The sequence below is a fragment of the Neovison vison genome, chromosome 13, assembly GCF_020171115.1.
Source record: "Neovison vison isolate M4711 chromosome 13, ASM_NN_V1, whole genome shotgun sequence".
Taxonomy (NCBI): Eukaryota; Metazoa; Chordata; class Mammalia; order Carnivora; family Mustelidae; genus Neogale; species Neogale vison.
This window is the reverse complement of record NC_058103.1, coordinates 108,077,518-108,090,694: the sequence shown is the minus strand read 5'-3', so window position 1 is coordinate 108,090,694 and position 13,177 is coordinate 108,077,518. Positions and strand designations below refer to the sequence as shown.

General features: G+C 42.9%; 1 protein-coding gene across 1 annotated transcript in view; it reads right to left on the bottom strand.

Annotated features, from left to right (window-relative positions):
- ALDH1A2 (aldehyde dehydrogenase 1 family member A2) overlaps positions 1 to 12,377 on the bottom strand; it is a 95,084-nt gene extending 82,707 nt beyond the window's left edge. The window contains exon 1 of the mRNA XM_044231009.1: positions 12,224 to 12,377. Coding sequence (XP_044086944.1) covers positions 12,224 to 12,340 — 117 coding nt within the window. The 5' untranslated portion in view covers positions 12,341 to 12,377. The remainder of the gene's footprint in view (positions 1 to 12,223) is intronic.
- Positions 12,378 to 13,177: the final 800 nt, after the last annotated feature.

Below are 13,177 nucleotides of genomic sequence, written 5' to 3'. Positions count from 1 at the left end.
CAGAATGTGGGCAAACCTCATTAGTCTCCCTGCTGTTTACAAGACAGGATTTATGCTCAATGTGCTGAACACAATGACACACATCACTGAATGGCTAGAACTACCACCCAGGCTCTAATCTGAGAAATTTTTCACTCAGTACAAATACCTATCAGCATGGAGAAACATGGAAGAACAATTACAGCCAACACATGTAGTCTTTTAAGAGTACACCAATAAATACCCATTTGTGAAGGTTAATTTAATGCAACCCAGGCTGTTATCTGGAATAGCGTATGTCACCAATTCAATCCATTAAGTAATTACTAAATTCTCAGGAGGGCTCACAGAAGTCAAATGTGGTTATTCCAGGTTCATTGCTTCTGGTGTCCCAAAGGACCGTGCAGGCCAACAGCTGGGAGAGCTGACTACAAAGGTTCCCAAGCAGAACTAGGCGTTTTATGAAAACAGGTAAATGAATCTGACCAAGGAACGAGGGTCATCAAAGGCCAGCCTGACAGAAATACTTAGGGAGGGGGAAGAGAAGCAGAAGAAATACTCTGGGAAGAGAAGAGAGAAAGATGGAAAAGGTGAGAAGAAGGAATACCTCTGACTGAGAAGGAGAGGAGTAAGAGCAATGTGTTCTCTCTAACGGTGAAGAGAGAGAAAGCGGAGGACTCTCCGATCTGGCTTCAAGGAGACAACTTGTCAGCAGATTCCTGACGTAGGATTTTTGAGCCATTCACAATAAAACATTAATTGTGCATCCCAACTACCCCCTCCTGGCACCGAAACTCTGGTAAAGTAGAGAAAGCATATGAATTTCTGGGGCCCATTCTCTATTTCTCTATTCTGCATCCCCAGTGAGGCCGCAGACAATAGACGAATCTAATGGGGTAAGCCTTCGTGAGAAATGAGGGCTCCTAAAAGGCAATGTGGAGCATAGCCTCTGACTCTTCTGGCATGCATCTCTCCCACACAGGTTATAGTCAAGTTACACTAAATGATGGCCAATGGAGGGAGAGGAAGCACTAGAAAGAATGTGAAATATATTCACTTTCAACGGTCCCAAACATACTCACTCCCAAGGAGATCTAAAGAACCATAACAAAGGAAAGCACTTGATGAATGGGGGGGGAATAAATAAATAAATGTATATATATGTGTATATATATATATATACATATATATATGTATATATATATATAGCAAGACTTACTAAAGGCAGTGTGCAGCTACCCAGCCAGTGGGAAATCCAAGAACAGTTCTTTACCATAGCCTAAAGCAGAGCTTTACGCCAACAGTTCAAATTGTGCTTGTTCCTATTGTATGAGCAGAGAAGGAAGAAGACTGAGTCTTGGAACTGCCACCTACTAGCTATCAAGCCCAGAGAATTTATTTAACTATATGCTTGATTTTCTCACTTATAAAGTAAGAAGATTAATGTAACATTCACATCATAGAACTGCTATAATTATTAAATGTAATCACATGTGAAAAGCACTTTGAAAATTTTCATATAAATATTAAAAAGAACTATTAGTGGCCAATAATGACAATAAAGTGTAACAAATATTCATTTCACTGTAAGTCACTGAGGTAGAGGCTTCAGAAATACTAAAATGAGTAAGAGTTTATAATCTAGTACCATTTAGGAGGAGGAAATTACACAGAAAAATGTAATCATACAAGGCAAAAATTGTACCATCTAGGAGTAGTGCAAACAAGTTATATAGGCATTCAGAGAATACAGAGGTTCATCCAAAAAAAAAAAAAGTGTGGGGCCAACTCTGTTAGGTATTACATAAGCAATATGTGCAAAAGGGCCAGATTCAGTTTTAAGGTTGGAGAATATCATTCTTCCTCAGTAGCCTCTTCAGAGCTAGGGGTACACATGCACAGATCAGTGACTTACGAAATCCAAACACAAAAGTGAATGTGCAAACCCACTCTGAGTTTAAAACACAGTAAGTTAAATCATTAATGAAATACAAAGTAATGTCACTTTCAAGCTTGGTGCTAAGGAATAATTTAAATTCTCTAAACTAACAGGATGAAGCACCATAATGAACTAGTTATTCAAGAAAAAGGTGTATTGGAAATTCTTTTTCACATTGTATTAGTCGTCATCCGTCTAGTTGTTCTCCAGTCCTAGACAAACAAATAGCACACAGTGAAGAATTTACCTATCTCCCTGATAATGCTCCTTCAAAAAATGAGTGGGGTGTGTGTGAGAAAGACAGAAAAGAGACAGAGGGGACAGTAGCTAACATTCAAGCACTTACTCTGTTCTAGGTAATACAAGAAAGGTAAGGAAATAAGTCTCGACATGCAAAACTTATAATGATCACATTATCCTAAAGTTTTACACAAGGACTCCTTAAAGATAGGTTTATATAATGCACTATTGTTCTTAGTTTAGGAAAACCAACACATACCAAAGTCATCATCCACCAAGTAGGACAGGCTTCTGATATTTTCCCATTACAGAGAAGACCAGGCTTAGAGAAAAACCACATATTCTGAATCTCATAATCTCATTCCAAAATTGCATGGAATACAATTTTGATTAATTCTTTACATATTAATATCATTTTATTTTTCCTATACAGCATTTGTCCTTAAGATTTACCTGAATTCTTACACATATACAAATACCAATTATAGGTGGATTAAAACACAATGAGAAAGATAGGTTTTTTAATAATGAAAGTAAACCTTCAGAAGACTATATAAAAGTACACCTTGAAAAACTCGGAATAAAGATGGATTTCTTTAAAAAGACACCAAAAGCACTAAACATGAAGAAAAGATAGGGACACCTGGGTGGCTCAGTTGCTTAAGTGTCTGCCTTCAGCTCAGGTCAGGATTGAGCCCCACATCAGGCTCCCTGCTCAGGGGTGGGGGGTGGGGAGCCCGTTTCTCTTTCTCCTTCTGCCATTCCCCCTGCTTGTGCTCTCTGGCTCTCTTTTTAAATAAAAAAAGAGAAATATTCCTATTTGCATTTAAAACCATATGGCATTACGCTTAAAAAGGAAGAGAAAGAAAAGACACAAGGGGCAGAAATTTTTTACATAGTACCTGTCAAAAAATTATAATCCCAAGTACATAAAAATTGCTATAAGTCAGTAAAAATACACACATATGCAAACAGAAATGAGCAAATGATACACTAGCCGGTTCACAAAGGAGGACAGCCAAATGGCCAATAAACATATGGAAAGATACTAAATCTCGCAAGAAATCAACACAATGCAAATTAAAATGGCAATGAGATACCATTTCACACAGATTCACCATATTTAAGAAGTCTGAGAACTCCTAGCATAGGTGAAGATGGAGAGTAGCAGGGGCGGTGATAGACTGCTGGTGGCCGCGGAAACCCGCGTAACAGTGTCGGACAGAAATTTGCAATCCCTAATGAAGATGTAGATCCACATACCCCGTGAGCTGGCAAAACCACCTTTCGGTATACACCCTAGAAAAGCGTCTCACCCAGGCGCCTAAGGAAATATGCTTAGGAATCTTTAATGCAGCATTACTGTAACAGCAAAATGCTCGAAGTACTTTAAATGTCACTAGCAGAATGAACGAAAAATTGTGATACATTCAAAGAATGGGATCTGACAATGAATGAATGAATGACGATGAATGAATTGCAAATACATCCAATAACATGGAGGAATCTTGAAAATATGTTATGCAAACAAAGCAAATTGTAGCACGGTGCCATCTATATAAAAAAATTAGCGAGCAAAACTAGAGTATATATTGTTTATGAATACATATAGATATATAGGCACGTAAACCTATGGGAAAGATAAATGTCTCTGAGGAAGGAAAAGGGAAGAAATGAGAGGAAGGTCACAGGCAGTGCTTCCGGTATATTTCTTTAAAAAAAATAGCAACAAATACTGCCAAATGTTAAGAACTAACAAAACTGGGTACAGGGACAAAACATGTTGGTTGTATTATTTTCTATAATCTTCCGTGTGATTGAAACGTTTCATTTCCTGTCACGTAGGTCTAACAATACAGTGTGCTGCTGGTTTGCGGAGCCTGAAGCCTCTCTTTCCCTTCTGAATGCTCACACAGCTTGTAGGATGATCGTCTCAAGCACCTGCTCATCTCCTGTTACGCACCACAGATACAGGGGTGCAGGTCCTCACCCCACATCCAAGTGGGAACCCTCCCCAGCCTCTTCAGGGCAGGGCCCACATCTCTAGATCTTTTCATGCCCGAACAGTGACTAACAGTGCTTTGTACACAAGTGGCCCAAATAAATATCAGAGGAGTAAACAAATAAATAAATTCAGGTAAGCAAAAGGGTAGCTCTGGCTGTACAAATAAAAATGACCTCAAGATACTACACTGAGATACCCTTCCCTGTGAAAATCAAATTATATTGGTATGACGGGTATCAGACTCTAAAACATAGATGGGAAACCAGAGTTCACTGCTTTCGGGTGTGCTCAGGAATTCAACCAGTCATACTGATTCCGGGTCTCCTCCCCCAAAAGGATTCTGGGCAAAAGTTCAATTTTCACACCTAGGGAAATAAGACTTTATGTTATCCTCTGTAGACTTCTATAGACACTTCATAATTTTGTCTTATCAGGCAAGGTCTTCTTGTGTCCCCCTTTTCCTTCCCACCATAAACACTCCATCCTTACACACGCATCAGTCCATAGATTAGGTGAATGTATTGGTTATGGGAACTGGGGAAAGAATGAGCTTTTTTCTGTCTGTTACTTGGTTTACTTAAATCCACAATATTTAGTAAGATCCACTTACTTGAGGTAGGTTTCATCATACCTGTGAGAAGAGCCCGTAATTTATACCATTTTTTGGACTAAGTTTAATCTTTAAGAAATCCCTAGAAATGACCTGAGACAAAAAGCCCTAAGAGTCACAGGACTTAAGATCAGAAGATGTAGGCTAGAGGAATGAAAAGAATGCATGAGAAAATTATAAAAATATAATCTTTAATTATTTTGAAATTTTCTCCCTATATTTTATTTATTTATTTATTTTAAAACATTTTATTTATTTATTTGATAGAGAGGGATCACAAGTAGGCAGAGAGGCAGGCAGAGAGAGAGGAGGAAGCAGGCTTTCCACGGAGCAGAGAGCCTGATGTGGGGCTCAATCCCAGGACCCTGGGATCATGACCTGAGCCGAAGGCAGAGGCTTTAACCCACTGAGCCACCCAGATGCCCCTCTCCCTATATTTTAAAATCAAAACTGAAAAGTGTTTGGAAACCCGATATCCTAAATTCTTCGCAAATAAGAGACAGGTGTGTCCAGTTTTAGCTGGACAATAGGTTTTATCTTTCCAGAGATCTAGGGCTAAATCAACTGTTACTCTGGATGTCCAAAGGTCAGCTTATGATGAGGAAAGGAAACAGAGCAGCTAACTACTTCTGGAGGTAACAGAGCTGAACTGAAGTAAGAAGCAAGCTTCCTTCTATAATAAAAATTAGAATGTTCACTCACAGACATTCTAATTTTTAACCACATTCTACAGAGGTCAATAAACCCCTGTGTTTAGCCCCAGGGAAATTTTGTTGAGAGCCCAGCAAAGTCTAGGTGGTGAAAGCACCCAATTATTATTCCAACTGGAATTTTCAAAGGTTGGAACTATTTCCAAATCATGTGACCCAACAGAGACATGCTGTAAATAAACTCATTAAGGGTTCAGATTTTGAAGGGAAACATTTTAAACATTATTTCATCTTAAAGGCCAACAAACGAACAATGGAGAAATGCCAGAGATAAGAAATTCTCAATTTGGATACTCCCATGTATCTGAAAGGTAAAATGGAATGGAGCTCAAAGATCTATCTGGAAAGGCAATTAAAAATTATCCAAAGTGGGGTGCCTGGGGGTGGCTCAGTCGGTTAAGAGCCTGAACTCTTGATTTTGGTTCAGGTCAGGATCTCAGGGTCGTGAGATGGAGCCCTGTGTCCAGCTCCATGCTCAGCATGAAATCCGCTTGAGATTCTCTTTCCTTCTCTCTCTCTCAAAATAAATAAATAAGATCTTTTAAAAAACTATCCAAAGTGACATTATGGCAATTGCTTTTATAATACATCAGATGTGGTGTCTGAGGGGAAATGACTGGCTTTGGGATGATCTGTCACAGCAAATAAAAAAGTTAGTGAAATGCCAGAAGGGCTTTCAAAATAACCACTGCATGGTGGTTTTACTTTCTGGAAGGTGAAGTGCCCCAACACTGAGCAGTGAACACCAATTAAAATCTGTTTCGTTTTAAATTATTTGAACTAGGATCCTTTCCCCCTTCTAAAAGGCATATATATCTTCCAAGAATGTCCTCAAATGCTGCTATACCTCCCAGATTTATGTGCCGAAGATTTGGCAACATCTTTGCCCAAACTGCTTAACATGCCAGAAATGGCTGCTGGCCATTTGACACTTAGGGCTGGCCACTTGGGTGTGCTGAGGCACATTAATGCCAAATTTTGGCACAAGTGTCAGGTATCTAGTTTGATTATCAAAATACTGGCGGGGCGCCTGGGTGGCTCAGGTCATGATCCCAGGGTCCTGGGATTGAGCCCCGCATTGGGCTCTCTGCTCAGCAGGAAGCCTGCTTCTACCTCTCTCTCTGCCTGCCTCTCTGCCTACTTGTGATCTCTATCTGTCAAATGAATAAATAAAATCTTTTTTTTAAAAGAAGAACAAAATACTGGCTAAGAAATTGTTTGATTCAGTGACTTCTTAATAAAGAGAAGATCTAAGTAGGGAAACCTCCAAGGGATCTCATTTGATGAAAATCCAATGCAAACATACAAAGGATCCATAGCTTCCCAGAATATTAAACTCTTACAACTAATTAAGATAATACACAATGGCCTGTTTTATAAGATTTTATTGACTGTACAATTCCGATCTTTCTTAAAATGGGCCTTGGTTCATCCATGGCTCCAAATGTAAAAATGAAATGGAGTTAGCCCTTGGCTGAATGTCAACCTATGGACTTTGGCCCAGTTGTTCATTTAGTCCCGGCAACAACCCGATAAGGTAGCTACTATTATCTCCCATCTGGGAAATGGAGGAATTGACACTCAGTGAAGAAAGTCCTCAGCAGGAGACCACATCCATAGCTTGCTTACCATTGCGTCTCTGGGGCCGGGGGCACAGCCGGCACTGTGTGCCGAGTGGGTGTTGACAGCCCGCACAGCTAATAAGTACATGTTTGACCAAGGTTTGAACAAAGTCCGAGCCTTTCTTTTCAAAATCAAGGGCTTAGGAACTTTTTCTAAAATGTAGGCCATATGATCTCTGTTGCGACTCCTTGACTCTACCATTGTAGTCCAAGAGCAGTTCCACGCTAATAGGCAGCTGAATGGGTGCGGCCTTGTGCCAATAAATCTTTATTTACAACATCAGGCAGATCATCTGCAGTTTGCTAACTGCTGCAAGCTGTGACTAAGATAATTAAAAAAGACAAAAATATACATCACTATTTCTATTTCATTATCAGCTAAGAAAGACTTGAGACAGAACTGCATATGTTGGTATGTGAGACGATTTTGGTCCGGTCCATGGTCTGACTACCGAGTGTGGGTAATGAAACAGAGAATGTACTATGCATGCCTGGCTTCTCTTCAGCCTGGCTACAAGAAAATCAGACCTCACCGAACAGTCTCCTAGGACTATCTTCTACCGTCAAATAGAAAAACTATCATTCCTTATTTTATAGAGGTGGAAGACCGGATTGTCTTAGCAAATGAGGATTCCCAGTGGTAGCATAAGACTGTACAGTAGAAGGCATCAGGACCCTAGGAGAGTTATCTAATTCAAGCCCTATAATTAAGATGGTTAGCTTCTCTAGTTTAAATGGCAATGACACAAACATCAAAAAGCTATACAATTATGAAAAAGTATTCTTTGAATATCTGAGGTTCCTATAAACATGGAAGTGTGATTTACAATTTATGATCAAGACAATCTTGATTAGAGGTTTGGGAACAACTAGACCCACACCATCTTTTAAGAAATAATCCCTGGGATAGGCAAGAGTCTTGCCCTAGACCTACCAGCAACAACAATAACAAAAATTCAAAAGCGCATCAAAAATAGTAATTTAAAGTCAGGGAATCAAAAGCCATGGATGTAGCTACTTCTTAAGAAGAGTGGACCAGCACATGTTTTCCCCATCTTTCCAATAGAAGCAACACAAAGAATAAAGATTTAAACTCCTTCTCTCAAAAAACCATGTCAAAACAAAACAAAAATCCAAAAACAAAACAAAAAACTATGTGACTATTAGGAAAAACAAAACATACGGTGAAGCAAGTTCCAGCAGTTTTTTAAAAGCCAAGGCCAAGGTCTTCCTTATCAATTATTTCTACCTTTTCCTATTCTCTCTCTTTCAAAAGGTTTTGCAAGGATCAAATAAGATACACATCAAAGTGCTAAGTAAACCATTAGGCCCCATAAACAATGTAAGTGGCATTATACATTTTATAATCATTATTGTTATTACACTGAACCACTGCCATGCTGACAATTAATTTTTGGTACTCCATCTCTCTAATAAGACCCTAACCTCGTAGAAGGCAAATGCCCAACTATTATAACAGAGAGCACTGTTGTTAGGAATACTAACAACACTCGCATGCCACTCAAACAGCTTTTGGACTGAATTGAAATTGACAACAAGTTCAAAACAGCAGATGTTCAATACAAAGTTTTTAAATGAACAAACAAATAAATAAATAGTAGTTAATCAACACACATGCGCTCTGATTTTCAGTTGATTTCCTTTATTTTTTTCTCTTCTAGTTACTAGGTCAGCACTCCATAAATGTTCGCTTCCTCCCTCTGTTCTCGCTCCCCACAGCATCAGATACTGGAAGAAAACACAACCTCTTATGTTACTGTTAAAGGCATAAATGGTCACCAAGAAAACACTCAACACCAAGACAGCACAATGTGTGTGTGTGTGTGTGTGTGCGCATGTGTGTGTGTGTTTAACAGGGAGGAACCACTGGAGCCAGAAAAATGATAGAGACAATAGAGAAAGTACGGGGGGGGGGGGCGGGATAAAGACCGAAAGATTCCAAAGACCTTCTGGGAATCTGGAAGAAATCTCCCCTGCAGTTAGGGGCAGTCAGTAAAGTGCTAGCCTTGATTTTACAATGTGTGAACTCCTATAATATATTCAGCTATACGAAGTTTTAAAAACCAGACTGATGAAAGAGAAACAATTCTGAAAAGCTTTAATTCATAAAAACACAGCTAAAAGCAATCAGATTCCTGCAATAGCTGATAAGCAGTCTTCTCAGAATACAAGCAAGAGAGCACATATTCTCTTGGCTTCAAAGTGGTCCCCTTGCTACTTCTTGCTGGTGGACTTAGCACTTTTTCTTGAATAACACAGACTTTGAAAACAACCACCACCACCACCATATTCCTTAGTAAGGAATCATTTTTAAAACTTGGGATCTAGTTCACTGCATTAAGGAAGTCAAATTAGACATATACCAAAGTTGGTACTGCCATTGATCCTTAGTCTAAAATGAACTTCAGAGGGGGAGGCTTATTTTTAAAAAGAAACATAACTGCATGAAAGCCAATATAGGAACACAGCTTTATCCCTTTCAGCATCCATGGAGACCAAACTGTAATTCTGGAGTATTTTCACTGGACCTTTGACAATGGTGTAACTTTTATTTCTGATGATCTCCCCCATTCCCCCATTTATAAAAAATGCAAAAATACTTTTAGAAGAATGGTGAAAAATACAGGAAAATACAAGATCAAAGTTTTCTGAATGTACGCTACTTGAAATTCTCATAATCTGACCACTTACACGTAGGTAAGTGGTCAGTGACTTTAGGTTGATCCCCAAAACACATTTAAAAAGCCTGTTGTAATATCCTTCCCTAAAGATGCATTTGTTTAAGAAGACAAAAATGATGAAGGACCCATCTTGTTTACCTTGTACTACTTTGTGAGACAAACACCGCATTTGTTTATGTGTTACTCAACAAGCCCTCCAGCACAGTAATTTCTAAGTCATTACTCTTTTAAAAATTCCTGATGAATAAAGGTACTACTGCTCTAAAGGATGAAGTGTCCGTTCTTTTTCATTCTTCTGTTTCAAATTACCAATACCCCTCACGTCTGATCATAAGTGAATTTTTAGAAACCTTTCTACTAATCTTATTTTCCTCTTAAGCAACAAATCATTACCCGTTACCCTCAGCTACCAAGAGAGCAGCTTCTGCTCTTCACGTTAAAAAAGCTGCTCGCCCATGACGCTTGTCTCAGAAAATTTAGAAGTCTCGCTAAAAAGCTAAGGAGGAAAGCTGCTGGAAATGTTCACAGATACCTGATTTAACAAGGTTCTGTGAAAAGAGCTTGCCTTTAGATTAGCATTACTCAATGTTTACGAGGGTTGTTTGTCAAGCCAAAAATAAGGTGCCTCCTCCCCACAAATTAAAGAGTCAAGTTACAATCCATTATTTCATTTCTGATTGTTTTTCTTTGTAATAAGTGGGAAAGTGGATACTGGATAAAAGTCTCTCTGGAGCTAAAAGACTCCACATTAAAGGCTTCAATTAGCTATAAATCAGTTGTCTTTCCTACTGGGGGAGAACAAGAGAAAAAGAGAGCAAGGGTAGTTGGAGAAAAAGAAAACTGGAAGAGCTTCCAAATTAAATTCCAAGATACCTACTGCATACCTAAAACTCCTTTCTCTGGCTGGGAGGAAAAGCCAAACAAAAGTTAAGACTTTACTCGAACCCTCCTAAATATGAGAGTTCGGTCCTGTCTCACGGGTAGATCTTGGATCTTAAGACCTTTAAAGAGAGGCTGATGAGGTTAGGGACCCTCATAAAACAAAACGTTTATGCTGTACACTTTCCCTGCTTGTTCCCAAACCCAGATATGTGCCCCGGGTTGGCACTATTGTTATGCAAACAGTGCCTAAATGGCTGTAACCATTAACGACCTCCCATTAAAATGGCTTTCAAAAATTTGTCACACCATCTAAAAAAGCTAACAGGTACATCAAACCCATCATAAATTGGGCGTTCAGAACACGAATCATTTTGATTTGTATTCTAAAACTAATACAAGGAAAATTTCAATATTCGGATTTTTTAAAAAAACTTCTCGTTCAACCATTAAGCCAGAACCAATTTACTTCTCAACAAATTTAGTTTATCTTGTACTATGCATGATAAAGTTGTAATAAACAACGTTAACCCTATTGTGTGCGCGCAGTGTGTGTTTAATCGTGAGAAATTTGGGGTAGAAATCAGCTGAAAGGATAGAAAAATCAAACAAGAGAACTGTAAAATGAACTCCAGGGAACATGACTTTAAATCCCATCCATCTCTTCCCCACTCCATGCTTTAACGTTATAATCACCCCCGTGTGTCTAATTAATACACTTTTTCTATGTGGAATTCGTAGTAAGTAAATTCACTTTCCATTAAGATAGGGAATGCATATTCTTTTCTATGTGGTGCTAACAGCAACAGATATTGCTGCTTGGCAGACCCAAGATGTCAGAGTTCGTTATAAAAAATGATTTCTTTTCAGTCCGAAGGCGAGCCCGTTCATTTGCACACTTTTAGAGAGTTCCCGAGTTTTCCGGGACAACTGCCACTGCCTACAACATTCGAACGAAACGCCGGTACCGGAGCCGGCCGTCGCCGGCAGCCAGGTTTCCGCGCAATCTGCAAAGGCGGCCGGAGCGCCGCGCGCCGGGTCAGTTCCTCCGGGAAAGCCGCTCCGCACGCGCGGGCTTCTGAGGACCGAGCGGGACGCGCAAGCCCAGCGGCCCCTGAAGGCGCGGAACGGCCGGGAGGAGCGGCCGGGCTGCGTGGCCCACCTGGCGGGAACCCTTCCTCCCCACTTGAGGAGTCGAAGCCGGGCCGACGCCTTGCCCGAGGCAGTCCGGACCCCGAGAATCGGCTCCGAAGGCAGCGGCAGGCGCAGAATGGGCAAGGAGCCGTTGACCGCGACCCCCGGCGCCGAGCTTCAGGTTGGGGCGAGTCCCCGAGGCGTCCCCAGACCCCGGCAGGCCTTCGGATGCCCCCAACCCCGAGGACGGGGGCGTCCCTCCGCTGCGCGGGGATGACAGGCAGGCCGCGGCCACCCCGGCCCCTTGACCCCGTCACGCCGCCCTCGCCCCCTCACAGATCATGGACAGGAAGGAAGGTTCTAGAAAGCCTCGGCGGACGGCAGGTCTTCGCCGGCCGCTTACCTTGGTGTACTTGATTTCGAGGTTGGGCGTGGGCGATGGCAAGAGGTGCAGGGACGCCATGAGAGCGGCGGGGTCAGCCTTCACCTCGCCGGGCATCTCTATCTTACTGGAAGTCATGGTGGCGGGCCGAGGTCTCGCTCGCCCGCGGCGTGGGCTGTGCGCGCGGTCCGCGGGCCGGGGGCGCGCTCGCCTGTATATAGGCAGGTGTCAAGCTGGGGCTTTTCTTATTGGACGTGAGGGCCGAGGCGCGGGGGGCTGGTCCATCCTACCTAGGACGCCGGGGCACAGCCCCGATTTACATAAAGCCCGCCGCCCGCGCCGCGCGGCCCTTTGCTCGGCACCCACGGTCAAGTGTGGCCGGCGACACCCGGGCCCACGCCCACCCCGCTGCCGGCCTCGACGGCCAGAGCCGGAACCCGCGACGCGACCGCGCAGGGCTCGGAGAGCGGGACCGGCCTCGCCCGGGCACGGGCGGCAGCGGCGGCGGGGGGCGCACCTTAGCGGGTGGCGGGCGCGGGTCGTGGCCCTAGAAGCAGAGCGGGCGGGGGGCTGATGCGGTGTTAGCGAAGGAAGCTTCCGGGGCGCGGAGGGCGGCTCTTGGGACGCCGAGCGGGCTCGGCTGCGGATGGGGCGGGTCTGGGGCCCCTCCCACCCGCGCCTCCGGCCCAGCCGAACACGCGTTCCTCTTCTCTCCCCGAGACCCGGGGGGCGCCCTCAGCTCTCCTTCCAGGGCCGGGCGGTCCGGCACACGCCCACTCCCCACCGCGGAGTCCGAGGCGCGCTACGGCCGCAGGGTCCGGGACGGCTAGTGATGAGTGCGAGTCCTTCGACCCACGCTCAAAATTAAGTATCCCCCAAGGCGGCCCTCGCCCGGCTTCTCCCGCCCAGCTGCTGCCCTCTGCCGGCTGGGACCGCCCCGGGCGGTCTGAGCTGCGCCCCAGGATGCGCGGGCCG